This window comes from Pantherophis guttatus, chromosome 1 (genome assembly GCF_059756535.1).
Source record: "Pantherophis guttatus breed Tessera chromosome 1, ASM5975653v1, whole genome shotgun sequence".
NCBI classification, from domain to species: domain Eukaryota; kingdom Metazoa; phylum Chordata; class Lepidosauria; order Squamata; family Colubridae; genus Pantherophis; species Pantherophis guttatus.
In genome coordinates this window covers 344399871-344412662 of record NC_142063.1, presented here as the reverse complement: position 1 = coordinate 344412662, position 12792 = coordinate 344399871, and the positions used below count along the sequence as shown (strand labels likewise).

The window sequence follows — 12792 nt, the reverse complement described above, 5'->3', positions numbered from 1 at the left end:
TCACTCCCGCCCACCCCAATAACATCATTGCTATTGGGACACTTGGCAACTGCTTACAGTTAATTATTTGTATTATTTATTTATTAAACAAATTTGTATATCTGCCCAACTCACATGTAGCTGCCTCCAGCCGATTTACAACATTTAAAAAAAAAATCCACCAGATAACAAAACCCCATAAAATAACCCACCCCACCCCCACCCCCCATGGCAGGACCAACACCAACACATCAAATCAATGTAAATCAAATTTACAGCGGTTGTGGTGTTTTTGCGGTCACGCAATTGCGATTTGCGACTTTCCCTGCTGACTTCTGCCAAACAAACAAACAAACAAAAAAAAGGCAATTGAAGAAGCAGGATTTGCTTAATGACCTCGTGGTTCCCCTAACGATCAGGGGACATGCTTAATGACCGCAGTAGAAATAGTCAAAAAAAGCAAGTCAGCTCTCGTGATGGCTCGCTTAACGACCATATTGCTTAATAGCTGAAATTCCAGTCATAAATTGAGGACTACCAGTAGGCAACAACACCAGATGTGCAATCAAGAAAGACAAAAAATACTCCAATCAAGGAAGACTGCCTGGGATAACTATACATAAACACCCAGAGGATTTCACTCTTCCTCACACTGATGCTGTTACCTAGCTTGGTCATGAAACGTCTGCAAAAAAGCCATCAAATTCACAGAGTACCAACCATTCAACCCGAAGTTACAGATTGTTGTAACTTGTAACTGCGGCCGTGTGGGTGGTTATGGGCGCAACTCATTGTGCCCACGTGACACCCCTCCTGCGCGAGCTGCACTGGCTCCCAGTGGTCTTCCGGGTGTGATTCAAGGTGTTGGTTACCACCTTTAAAGCGCTCCATGGAATTGGACCCGGGTACCTTCGAGACCGACTTCTGCCACCAGTAGCCTCCCACCGGCCAGTTCGCTCCCACAGAGAGGGTCTCCTCAGGGTGCCATCGGCCAAGTTATGTCGGCTGGCGACACCCAGGGGGAGGGCCTTCTCTGTGGGAGCCCCAGCCCTGTGGAATGAACTGCCCCCCGAAATACGTAAGATCTCCGACCTCCGGGTGTTTCGCTGTGCCCTCAAAACCTTGTTCCGCCAGGCCGGGCTATCAATGTAAAGATTTTAATTGGTTTTAAATGTGGGATTTTAAATTTGAGGGTTTTATAATTGAGCCAATGATTTAATAATTTTAATTATTTTTAAATTTTGTCTGTCTTTGTGCTTTTAATCAGGCTGTACACCGCCCTGAGTCCTTCGGGAGAAGGGCGGTATAGAAATAAAATTATTATTATTATTATTAATTATTAATTATTATTAATTATTATTATTATTATTATTATTATTATTATTATTATTATTATTATTATTATTATTGTGGCCTGTGGGCCGCTGGCCCCGCCAACACCTGAGGACCCAGTTTGTGGGGGCAATAAGTTGACTTTGTATAAATATACAAAAGGATGTAGGCTATTGCTTAACGCATTGTAAGCCGCCCTGAGTCTCCGGAGAAGGGCGGCATATAAATCAAATTAAAAAAAAAAAAAAAACACCTGAATCAGATGAGGAGGCGGCATGGGAGTCAGGACCAGTATCAAGGCAACCTGAGAGCTCCGAGGGGAAAGAGGGATTGGAGCTGGCAGAGAGAGAGAGAGAGACAGAGACGGAGCCTGGGCCGTCTGTCAGCCCTCAGATGGAGAGTCAACAGCCCCAGGTCTGGAGGCGGCTGATGAGGAGGAGGAGGAACAGCTGGGTCCAGTGCCTGACGCTTGGATGCACAGAAGGCAGAGGAGAGGAGAGCAGTGGAAATCTATGGGCCGGTCCTCGGGATGGAAGAGCCACCGCTACTAGCCAAGCCCCACCCTTGCTCTGAGGATAAAAGGCAGGGGGCAGAGATGAATAGATGTGGCAGACAATTATTCATCTCCCTGCCGGACGGACTTGTTAGCCTGCGGTGAGAGAGAAACTTTTTGCCGGGGCTGCCGGCGTTCCTAATTAAAGGAATCTTTTGAGTTCACTTCAGAGGATTTGTCGTGTTTGGGGACCTGGGTATTCTCTTAGATGCCTTCCCCTTTTAACTCAAAATCATTTGAACACCAGGCACGGTTCCTAATTGAAGCTCAGGCATAAATATTGAAATCTGGATCCAGCCCCTCTCAAAATCAATTTTTGCAAAGAAACAAGACTTTTGCCTGGAATAGCCTCCTTGCTTAGATTTGTACCATCCAGAACCTCAAATCCTGGGTGGGGGGAAAAAAATTGGTTTCGTTCACATTTAAATGCAGGCTAATCTCATTTCACACTTTCAAGCCAATCACAGGTGAAGCAAAGCTGATTTTCCAAAACGCAGACCTCCGAATTTTGCAGTGTCGCTTGCTAATTGAAACAGCGCCTATTCGGGGGTGCGGGGCGGGAAAAAAGGAGCTGCGAAAAGACAAACACCCGCGAAAGGGATGATTAAAATGTTCTGTATAAAAAAAATCCGTGCGAAGGATGCCTGTCTGTGAGGCAACCTGGTATTGCCATCACACCGGCAAATTGGAAAATATTATTTAAAAAAAAAAAAAACCGCACCCACGTCGTGCAGAGTTTAAACAAATCTCAATGGCAACAGATTAGATTCCATAGATCCGTGTTTCGTTTTTTTTTTTAAAAAAAACCCTGTGGACGTATGTTTGAGACGCAGTTAAGCGTGAACGCATCAGAAGTGTCAGGTCGTGAGGGGGGGGGGTTGTCCAAGCAGGCTAGGACAGTGTTGGTGAACCTTTTCGGCACCGAGTGCCGAAACAGAAGCGCACGTGCGTGCGTGTGCCGGAAACCGGAACAGTAGCTACTTGGCGTGCGCCTGGTCTTCTGGTTTCTGGCGTGCATGCATGAATGAAGAGCAGCTGGTTGCATGCCAGTGGTGGTTTGCTCCCGGTTCGCACCGGTTCGCAAGAACCGATAGTAAAAATTTGTCGTAGTTCGGAGAACCGGTGATAACATTGGCTAGCCACGCCCCCGATCCGGTCCCCGGCCCGGGCGCTGCTCGCTTACCCTGCCCACCTCATCAGAGTCTTTTTTTTTTTTAACTTTTAAAAGCATTTTTTCTACAACCTCTTTGGCCGAAACAATGTTTTTAAAAGTAAAAAAAAAAAGCCTCTGATGATCGCGCGGCTCAGCTGGGATCGTCAGAGGCTTTTAAAAGCATTTTTTCCTGCAACCTCTTAAGGTTGTAGAAAAAATGCTTTTAGTTGGCCACGTCCACCCAGTCACATTACTCCCCCCCACCAAGCCACGCCCACAAAATAAGCCACACCCACAAAATAAGCCACACCCACAGAACCGGTAGTAAAAAAAATTTAGAACCCACCCCTGGTGCGTGCGCCGGGAAAATCATTTTCCAGTTTCTGGTGTGTGTGCGTGTGCGCAGACCAGCTGGCGGGTGAGCATGTACAAGCTGGAAATCAGAAGAACATCTTCTCTACGTGCGCATTCACACCAGCCAGCTGGTTTTCGCACGCATATGCGCGCCAGAAATCAAAATACTAGGCGCCCTGGAAACGAGAGCATGCGCACAAGCAGGCAAGAAGATAGGACACAAAGACACAAACACACACCAGTAGACGCCATTGCGAGTTTCAAGGACTAAGGATGCTTAAAAGTTACCACAATTGGGCAACAATCCTCTAATTAGCTAAAATATTTTTACTTCAAGATGTTCCTGGAAGGGAGTGTTGCTTTTAAATTGTCAAGTGTGGCTAAACTATTTTCCAACAAATTTAGTTTGTGTTTATTAATGAGGACCTTTGAGTTAACCATGCTTGGATCAGGGGTGGGTTCTACTTACCTTTACTACCAGTTCGCAACGGGATCGCACATGCGCAGATCGCCTATGACGACATCCGGGGCGGTGGGCGGAGCCTCCCACTGGTTTTAGTACCAGTTCTTGCAAACCGGTCCGAACCTGGGACAAGCCACCACTGGCTTGGACTCTTGCATCCCCAAACCACCCGATGTTTTTGTTAGAAATTCTGTTTCATATGTAGCACCGCAGACCAAACAAAGAGTACAGTCACCATGTGCTTTACTGCTTAACTGCTCAACTGTAAAAGGAAACAAGTCTACTTAGTACAAAAGAATATAGAGCAGTGATGGTTAACCTTCTTGCTGTCGCGTGCCAGAAGTGGGGGTTGTGTGGGGGGTCACGTGCATGTGCCCACACCCATAATTCAATGCGCCCCCCGCGCTCCTCCCGTTTGTGGCACGCAATGGCACGATGGGCCAGGTAGACCCATTTTTCGCCCTCCCCAGGCTCCAGAGACTTTCTAAGAACCTGTGGAGGGCGAAAACAGCCTTTCCCCCACAAGAGGCCCTCTGGAGGCGAGAAACGCCCTGTTTCCCAACTTCTGGTAGGACTGGAAGACCTGTTTTTTGCTCTCTCCAGGCTCCAGAGGCTTTCTAGGAGCCTGGGGAGGGCAAAAACAGTCTTCCCCACCTTCCCAGAGGCCCTCCAGAGGCCGGAAACAGCCCATTTCCCAACTTCTGGTGGGCAGCTGGAGCTGAACTAGGGCAACGCTCGCATGCCCACAGATATGGCTCCGCGTGCCATCTGTGGCACATGTGCCATAAGTTCGCCATCACGGATATAGAGTATATATCCCATAGATCCAAAGTTGTAAACACTGCCATCTACTGGCTGAATACTACAGCTACTATTGCATAAAATTACAACAGTTTACAAATTAACAGAGCAGTTAGTCCAACCTCCTGCCTCTACCTAGGATTGAACTCACAACCTCCTGATTGTGAGGGAAGAGCTCCACCTCTAGGCCACAGCAGCTTATAGCAAAAATGGACTTAAATAAAATGTAGAGTCCTAGGCTTACGACCACAATTGAGCCCAACATTTCTGTTGCTAAGCGAGACAGTTCTAAAGTGGGTTTTTCTCTATTTTGCAACCTTTCTTGCTACAGTTGATGAGTAAATCACTTCAGTTGTTAAGTTAGTAACACGGTTGTTAAGTGAATCTGGCTTTCCCATTGACTTTCCTTGTCAGGAGGTCCCAAAAGGGGATCCCATGACCCTGGGATACCCTGCAACGGTCACAAATACGAGTCAACTGCCAAGTGTCCGAATTTTGATCATGTGACCATGGGGGATGCTGCAATGGTCGTAAGTGTGAAAAACGGTCATAAGTCACTTTTTTTCAGTGCTGTTATAACGTCAAACGGTCACTAAATGAACTGTTGTAAGTTGAGGACTATCTGTACTACTTAGCCTTTGTATTACTGTGTTTCCCTGAAAATAAGACCCTGTCATATTTTTTTTTGAACCCTGAAATAAGCACTTGGACTTATTGCCTGTGCACTCAAAAGCCCGATTGGGCTTATTATCAGGGAATGTCTTATTTTGGGGAAAACAGGGTATATCTATCTATCTATCTATCTATCTATCTATCCATCCTTCCTTCCTTCCATCCATCCATCTATCTATCTATCTATCTATCTATCTATCTATCTATCCATCCTTCTTTCTATCTACCTACCTACCTATCTATATATATATATATCTTTCTATCCATCCATCCTTCCTTCTTTCTCTTTCTTTCTATCTTTCTATCTACCTATCTATCCATCCATCTTTCTTTCCATCCATCCATCCATCCATCCATCCTTCCTTCTCTTTCTATCTTTCTATCTATCTATCATCTATCTATCTATCTTTCTATCTATCTATCCATCCATCCATCCATCCTTCTTTCTATCTATCTATCTATCTATCTATAATCTATCTTTCTATCTATCCATTCATCCATCCATTCTTCTACCCATCTACCTACCTACCTACCTACCTACCTTTCTATCCATCCATCCATCCTTCCTTCTTTCTATCTATCTTTCTATCTATCCATCTTTCTTTCTTTCCATCTATCTATCTACCTACCTACCTATCTATATATCCATCTTTCTATCCATCCATCCTTTCTTCTTTCTTTCTATCTTTCTATCTATCTACCTATCTATCCATCTTTCTTTCCATCCATCCATCCTTCCTTCTTTCTTTCTATCTTTCTATCTGTCATCTATCTATCTTTCTATCTATCCATCCATCCATCCTTCTATCTATCTATTTATCTATCTATCTATCTATCTATCTATCTATCTATCTATCTATCTATCTATAATCTATCTTTCTATCTATCCATTCATCCATCCATTCTTCTACCTATCTACCTACCTACCTACCTATCCACCTACCTACCTACCTTTCTATCCATCCATCCTTCCTTCTTTCTATCTATCTTTCTATCTATCCATCTTTCTTTCTTTCCATCCATCCTTTCTTCTTTTTCTATCTATCTTTCTATCTATCCATCCATCCTTCCTTCTTTCTTTCTATCTATCTTTATCTATCTATCCATCCATCCATCCATCCATCCATCCTCCTTCCTTTCTATCTATCATCTATCTATCTATCTGTCTATCTATCTATCTATCTATCTATCTATCTATCTATCTATCTATCTATCTATCTATCTAATCTACCCACCCATCACTCTATCCATCTCTCCATCCACATCTCTCTCCATCCTCATCTCTCCATCTGTCTACTATCTATCATCTACATTTCTATCCCTCTCTCCATCTCTCATCTCTCAAGATACCATAAAAGAAAGGGAAGACACAACGATTTCCTGACACTTAGAAGAATTAGTCAGTGGGACAACTTGCCTCTAGAAGCTGTGGCTGCTCCATCCCTGGAGGCTTTGTCTGGAATGGTCTCCTGCTTGAGCAGGGCGTTTGACTAGAAGACCTCCGAGGTCCCTGCCAACTCAGTTCTGCATTCTGGTTGTGGATGACCAAAGCTCACATCATTGTTTAAAAAGCATCATTGTTCATTGTTCACCAGAGACTTGCTCGTTTCTAGTACAGGTTTACTATTCAATGATGAACTGAATAATTTTCCTCCTTTCTAAATTCCTTTTTTGCAGGAATTTTTGTATGAGATAAAGCATGGCGATTTGACCAAGAAGACCTTGGAGGTGACAGTCTGGGACTATGACATTGGCAAATCCAACGATTTTATTGGTAAATCTGGGTATTGGATGGGAGGGGGCCCAGGATTGGAACTCTGGGTTCTCACAGCGTTATTTTGCAGTGAATCGAACAAATTCTCATTGACACTGATTCCATCATCATTACACACTCAGCCATGTTTCAAATCCCTTCTTAAATCCACCCAATATCAATTATGATTCAGTTAGGCCAGAGTTTCCCAATCTTGGCAGGTTTAAGGTTGGTGGACTTCCGCTCCCAGAATCCCCCAGCCAGCATCTATTAAGACATGTATGATCCTACGAGATTGTGGAACTCTCATTTTATTTATTTATTTACTTGTTTATATCCTACCTTTAATATTTTTACAAATAACTGAAGGCAACAAAACATATCCAGTACACCTTCCCTCCTCCTATTGTCCCACAACCACCCTGTGAGGTGGGTTAGGCTGAGAGAAAGAGAGGGACTGGCCCAAAGTCTTCCAACTGGCTTTCATGCCTAAGGCAGGACTAGAACTCACCATCTCCTGGTTACGGGCCCAAAGTCATCCAACTGGTTTTCATGCCTAAAACGGGACTAGAACTCACCGTCTCCTGGTGATTGGCCCAAAGTCACCCAGCTGGCTTTCATGCCTAAGACGGAACTAGATCTCACCGTCTCCTGGTTACGGGCCCAAAGTCTTCCAACTGGTTTTCATGCCTAAAACGGGACTAGAACTCACCGTCTCCTGGTGATTTGCCCAAAGTCTTCCAACTGGCTTTCATGCCTAAAACGGGACTAGAACTCACCGTCTCCTGGTGATTGGCCCAAAGTCACCCAGCTGGCTTTCATGCCTAAGACGGAACTAGAACTCACCGTCTCCTGGTTACGGGCCCAAAGTCTTCCAACTGGTTTTCATGCCTAAAACGGGACTAGAACTCACCGTCTCCTGGTGATTTGCCCAAAGTCTTCCAACTGGCTTTCATGCCTAAGACGGGACTAGAACTCACCGTCTCCTGGTTACGGGCCCAAAGTCATCCAACTGGTTTTCATGCCTAAAACGGGACTAGAACTCACCGTCTCCTGGTGATTTGCCCAAAGTCTTCCAACTGGCTTTCATGCCTTAAACGGGACTAGAACTCACCGTCTCCTGGTTACGGGCCCATAGTCATCCAACTGGCTTTCATGCCTAAAACGGGACTAGAACTCACCGTCTCCTGGTGATTGGCCCAAAGTCACCCAGCTGGCTTTCATGCCTAAGACGGGACTAGAACTCACCGTCTCCTGGTTACGGGCCCAAAGTCATCCAACTGGTTTTCATGCCTAAAACGGGACTAGAACTCACCGTCTCCTGGTGATTTGCCCAAAGTCTTCCAACTGGCTTTCATGCCTTAAACGGGACTAGAACTCACCGTCTCCTGGTTACGGGCCCATAGTCATCCAACTGGCTTTCATGCCTAAAACGGGACTAGAACTCACCGTCTCCTGGTGATTGGCCCAAAGTCACCCAGCTGGCTTTCATGCCTAAGACGGGACTAGAACTCACCGTCTCCTGGTTACGGGCCCATAGTCATCCAACTGGCTTTCATGCCTAAAACGGAACTAGAACTCACCATCTCCTGGTGATTTGCCCAAAGTCTTCCAACTGGCATTTATAGCTAAGGCGGGACTAGAACTCACCGTCTCCTGGTTTCTAGCCTGGTGCCTTAACCACTAGACCAAACTGACTTTCCTTGATTATCCTGGTTACTTGTTTCCTTCTGTTCCATCCCTTTGTGCATTCAGGTGGCGTAGTTCTGGGTATCAACGCCAAAGGGGATCGTCTGAAGCACTGGTTTGACTGCTTAAAAAACAAGGATAAGAAAATCGAACGGTGGCACACGCTTACCAACGAATTACCGGGAGCTCTTCTTAGCGACTGACTGTCAAGATCTCGAACCCGGGATCGACAAACGTCAGAAGAGACCGCTGGCTGCGGATTGTGGGTTGCTTGACCGCACACGATTCATTTAGGGCCTCCCGGGTGCGGAGGGGAGAAACGGGCTGGGCAAGGGGCATGGCTCATTTTCCGGCGACTCCAATCCGAAGTGGTTTGGTTTCTTGGTCGTTTGGCAAATCCGTGCTAGAGGGTTTTTTTTTTTTTTTTTCTGGGATGCCTTGAACCCCGTGTGTGTTTGTGTGTACGTGTGACAAGAGTGTGTGCGTTTGGGGAAAAGTTACCCTGCATGTATTACAGTGGTGATTTATATGAATATTCTGAATTTCAGGCTTGAAAAGTCAGCCTCTAAATACGTTTCAACAGGTTTACTAAGTCTCTAAAACAGAGATGTCCAATTTTGGCAGCTTTTAAGACCTGTGGACTTCAACTCCCAGAATTCCCCAGCCAGCCATAAATGGCTGGCTGGGGAATTCTGGGAATTGAAGTCCACAGATCTTAATGTTGCTAATGTTGGATATTCCTACTCTACTAGAAAATGCTCTGGATTGCATTTTTGGCGGGTGGATAATTTGGAGCAGGGTCTTTTCCTGCGTTTAACGTTTACGGTGATTTTAGTTCTTGGTTTGCGTGCCTGCTGCGTGTATGTGTATGTGCGCATGTATACATGTGTGTCTGGTTGTGCAATGAAAGTTTGCTGTACTTTTGGCGTCCCTAGTGTTTTAGCTGCCCTTCCAGACAATCTGTACAAAACCACAAAGGGCTGTGTAACTAATTACTCATTGTACACCCCCGAATAGCGTTTTTGTGTTTCTTCGGCTTTACCTCTAATTTACCAAAAAAAAAACAATGCAAAATTCTAAAAAGAGCAGCTCAAAATTTCTCATCCGTTCAAAATACGGCAGTCCTCGGCTTACGACCACAACGGAACCCCATATTTTGGTTGCTAAACGAGACAGTTAAGCATACTATCTCGGGCCGTGATAAGAGACATATCTGTGGGCACCCGAGCTTTGCCCTGGCTCAGCTCCAGTGTGCATGCGCGCACTAGCCAGCTGATTTTCGGGCCTTCTGGGCCCACCGGAAGTCGGGAAACGGGCCATTTCCGGCTTCCGGGGGTGTGTGGGGAAAGCCGTTTTTGCCCTCCCCAGGCTCCAAGAAAGGCTCTGGAGCCTGGGGAGGGTGAAAAAACAGGCCTACCGGGCCATCACATATCAAAAGTGGGAGGAGCATAGAGGAGTCACACATGCATGCACAGGGGGTGGGGCACATTGAATTCTGGGTGGGGGCATGCGCATGCACGACCCCCCCGGGCTCTTCCCGCTTTTGGCACGCGACGGCAAAAAGGTTAGCCATCACTGATCTACGGAATTTGGGGAGTTAGACTAGAACCGTGATGGCGAACGTATGGCACGTGCGCCCGAAGTGGCACGCAGAGCCATCTTTCCGGGCACTGGAGCTGTCAACCTAACTCACCTGCAGCTGTGCATGCGCATGGGCCCCAGCTGGTGTTCGGACTTCCGGTGCACATGCGCGCAATTCAGGGGACCCAGCTGGTCTTCGGAGCTCTCCTGCGCATGTGTGCACGTTTGTACATGTGCATAAGTCCTTCCGTGCAATGCATGCATGCATAGATGATGTTCGCACGGGTGCATTGCACGCATGGAAACTGTGAGCAGGAGCAGATGGTGCGGTTGTGCACACAACGCACAGGGAAGGATCTGCGCGTTAGCACGGATAGCACGGGTGCTCGCGAAGCAAATACCTGTTCGGCACACGGTGAATAAAAGGTTTGCCACCACTGGAATAGAATAACAGAGTTGGAAGGGACCTTGGAGGTCTTCTAGTCCAACCCCCTGCTCAGGCAGGACACCCTGTACCATTTTAAATAGTTGTCCCAGTCTCTTCTTAAAAACTTCCAGTGTTGGAGCATTCACAACTTCTGGAGGCAAGTAGTTCCACTGATTAATTGTTTCTACCTGTGATGGGCTGCTGCCGGTTCAGGTGGTAGTTGTGACCTGTCATCCTATTTAGCCGCATTTTTTAAGCTGCATGCATGCGTGTGTGCGCAAGAGTAAAGCATATGCGCAAAGGCAGGTGCGCGCATTTTCAGTGCTGGGGCAAACCGGTTGTTAATTCATGTGCCGTCCACCTCTGAATCTTACTGTCAGGAAATTCTGGGAATTCTGACTGGAGAACTCTGGGAGTGGAAGTCCACCAATCTTAAAACAGGCTAGCTGGGGAATTCTGGGAGTTGAAGTCCACCCATCTTAAAACAGGCTAGCTGGGGAATTCTGGGAGCTGAAGTCCACCCATCGTAATCCAAACAGGCTTTTCCGAAAGGCAACTGGACATCCTTGGTTTTTTGTCCTTGAAAACATTTCGCTTCTCATCCCAAAAAACTTCTTAAGAACCGAAGAAGCTCCTTGGATGAGAAGTGAAATGTCTTCAAGGTCAAACAACGAAAGCCCAGTTGCCTTGTGGAATGAAGCTCTTTTCGGGGCAGCCAAGATTGCAAATCTCCATAAACATTCGCCATCTTAGAACATGGCTGGCGGGGGAATTCTGGGAGTTGAAGTCCAGCCATTTTAAAGCATGTTAGCTGAGGAATTCTGGGAGTGGAAGTCCTCCCATGTTAAAATATGCTGGGTGGGGAATTCTGGGAGTTGAAGTTCAGCCATTTTAAAGCATGTTAGCTGAGGAATTCTGGGAGTGGAAGTCCTCCCATGTTGAAATATGCTGGCTGGGGAATTCTGGGAGTTGAAGTTCAGCAATTTTAAAGCATGTTGGCTGAGGAATTCTGGGAGTGAAAGTCCACCCATGTTAAAATATGCTGGCTGAGGAATTCTGGGAGTTGAAGTTCAGCCATTTTAAAGCATGTTAGCTGAGGAATTCTGGGAGTGAAAGTCCTCCCATGTTAAAATATGCTGGCTGGGGAATTCTAGAAGTCCACCCATGTTAAAATATGCTGGCTGGGGAATTCTGGGAGTTGAAGTCCAGCCATTTTAAAGCATGTTAGCTGAGGAATTCTGGGAGTGGAAGTCCTCCCATGTTAAAATATGCTGGCTGGGGAATTCTGGGAATTGAAGTTCAGCCATTTTAAAGCATGTTAGCTGGGGAATTCTGGGAGCTGAAGTCCGCCCATCTTAACGCTGACAGAAGTTGAGAAACACAATCTTCGAATCCTATTTCAATGCTTGAGAGCAAAAAGTTTCCCATTCTGAATTTTTCCCGACGTAGAATTGACATTTTAAACTTTGCACAGGAACAAAGAAAACCCGTTATTTCTGCTTGGAAGTAGGAACCGATCCATTTCAATCCGGCAGGGCGATGCCTCCTTCTTCACGTCCCTCGTTTGCACGTTGTGTAAATCCCCTCTCCTCCGGCTGGGTTTTTACTCCTCTCCCCGTGATCTGTGGTGGACGCTTTCATTTTGTATCAAACCCTTTCGTTTCCCCACCCGAAAAACTCTGTATAAACTGACCTATACATAGATTATATCCTTATACAGCATATAAATATATAAATAACAGGCCTATTTAAACGAAATACCTTATTATCGCATGCCAGTGGGTGGTTGTCATGCAACAGAACTTGTTAAATGTTTGATACCAAATGTTTTGCTACAACGTGGTCACCGCTGAAGGCAGCCCTGACTACAACTTCAGACATAAATTTTGTATTCCACTATCGTTTTATGTGTCTTTATTTATTTATTTATTGTTCGTCAAGTTGGTTAAAGCTTACGAACCTGAAATCTCTTTTTTTGGGGGGAAAAAAAAACATTTTGCAGATTGGTGGTTCCAACGTGGCATCCTCAGGTGCT

The 12792-nt window shown here is 45.8% G+C and overlaps 1 protein-coding gene across 2 annotated transcripts in view; it reads left to right on the top strand.

The window, feature by feature from the left end:
• The window catches only part of DOC2B (double C2 domain beta), a 174315-nt gene extending 164552 nt beyond the window's left edge, over nucleotides 1–9763 (top strand). For both annotated transcript variants that reach the window (XM_087883454.1, XM_060693248.2), the window contains 2 exons: nucleotides 6985–7081; nucleotides 8816–9763. In XM_087883454.1, the coding sequence (XP_087739580.1) occupies nucleotides 6985–7081; nucleotides 8816–8952 (234 nt within the window). In that variant the 3' untranslated portion in view covers nucleotides 8953–9763. The remainder of the gene's footprint in view (nucleotides 1–6984; nucleotides 7082–8815) is intronic.
• Nucleotides 9764–12792: the final 3029 nt, after the last annotated feature.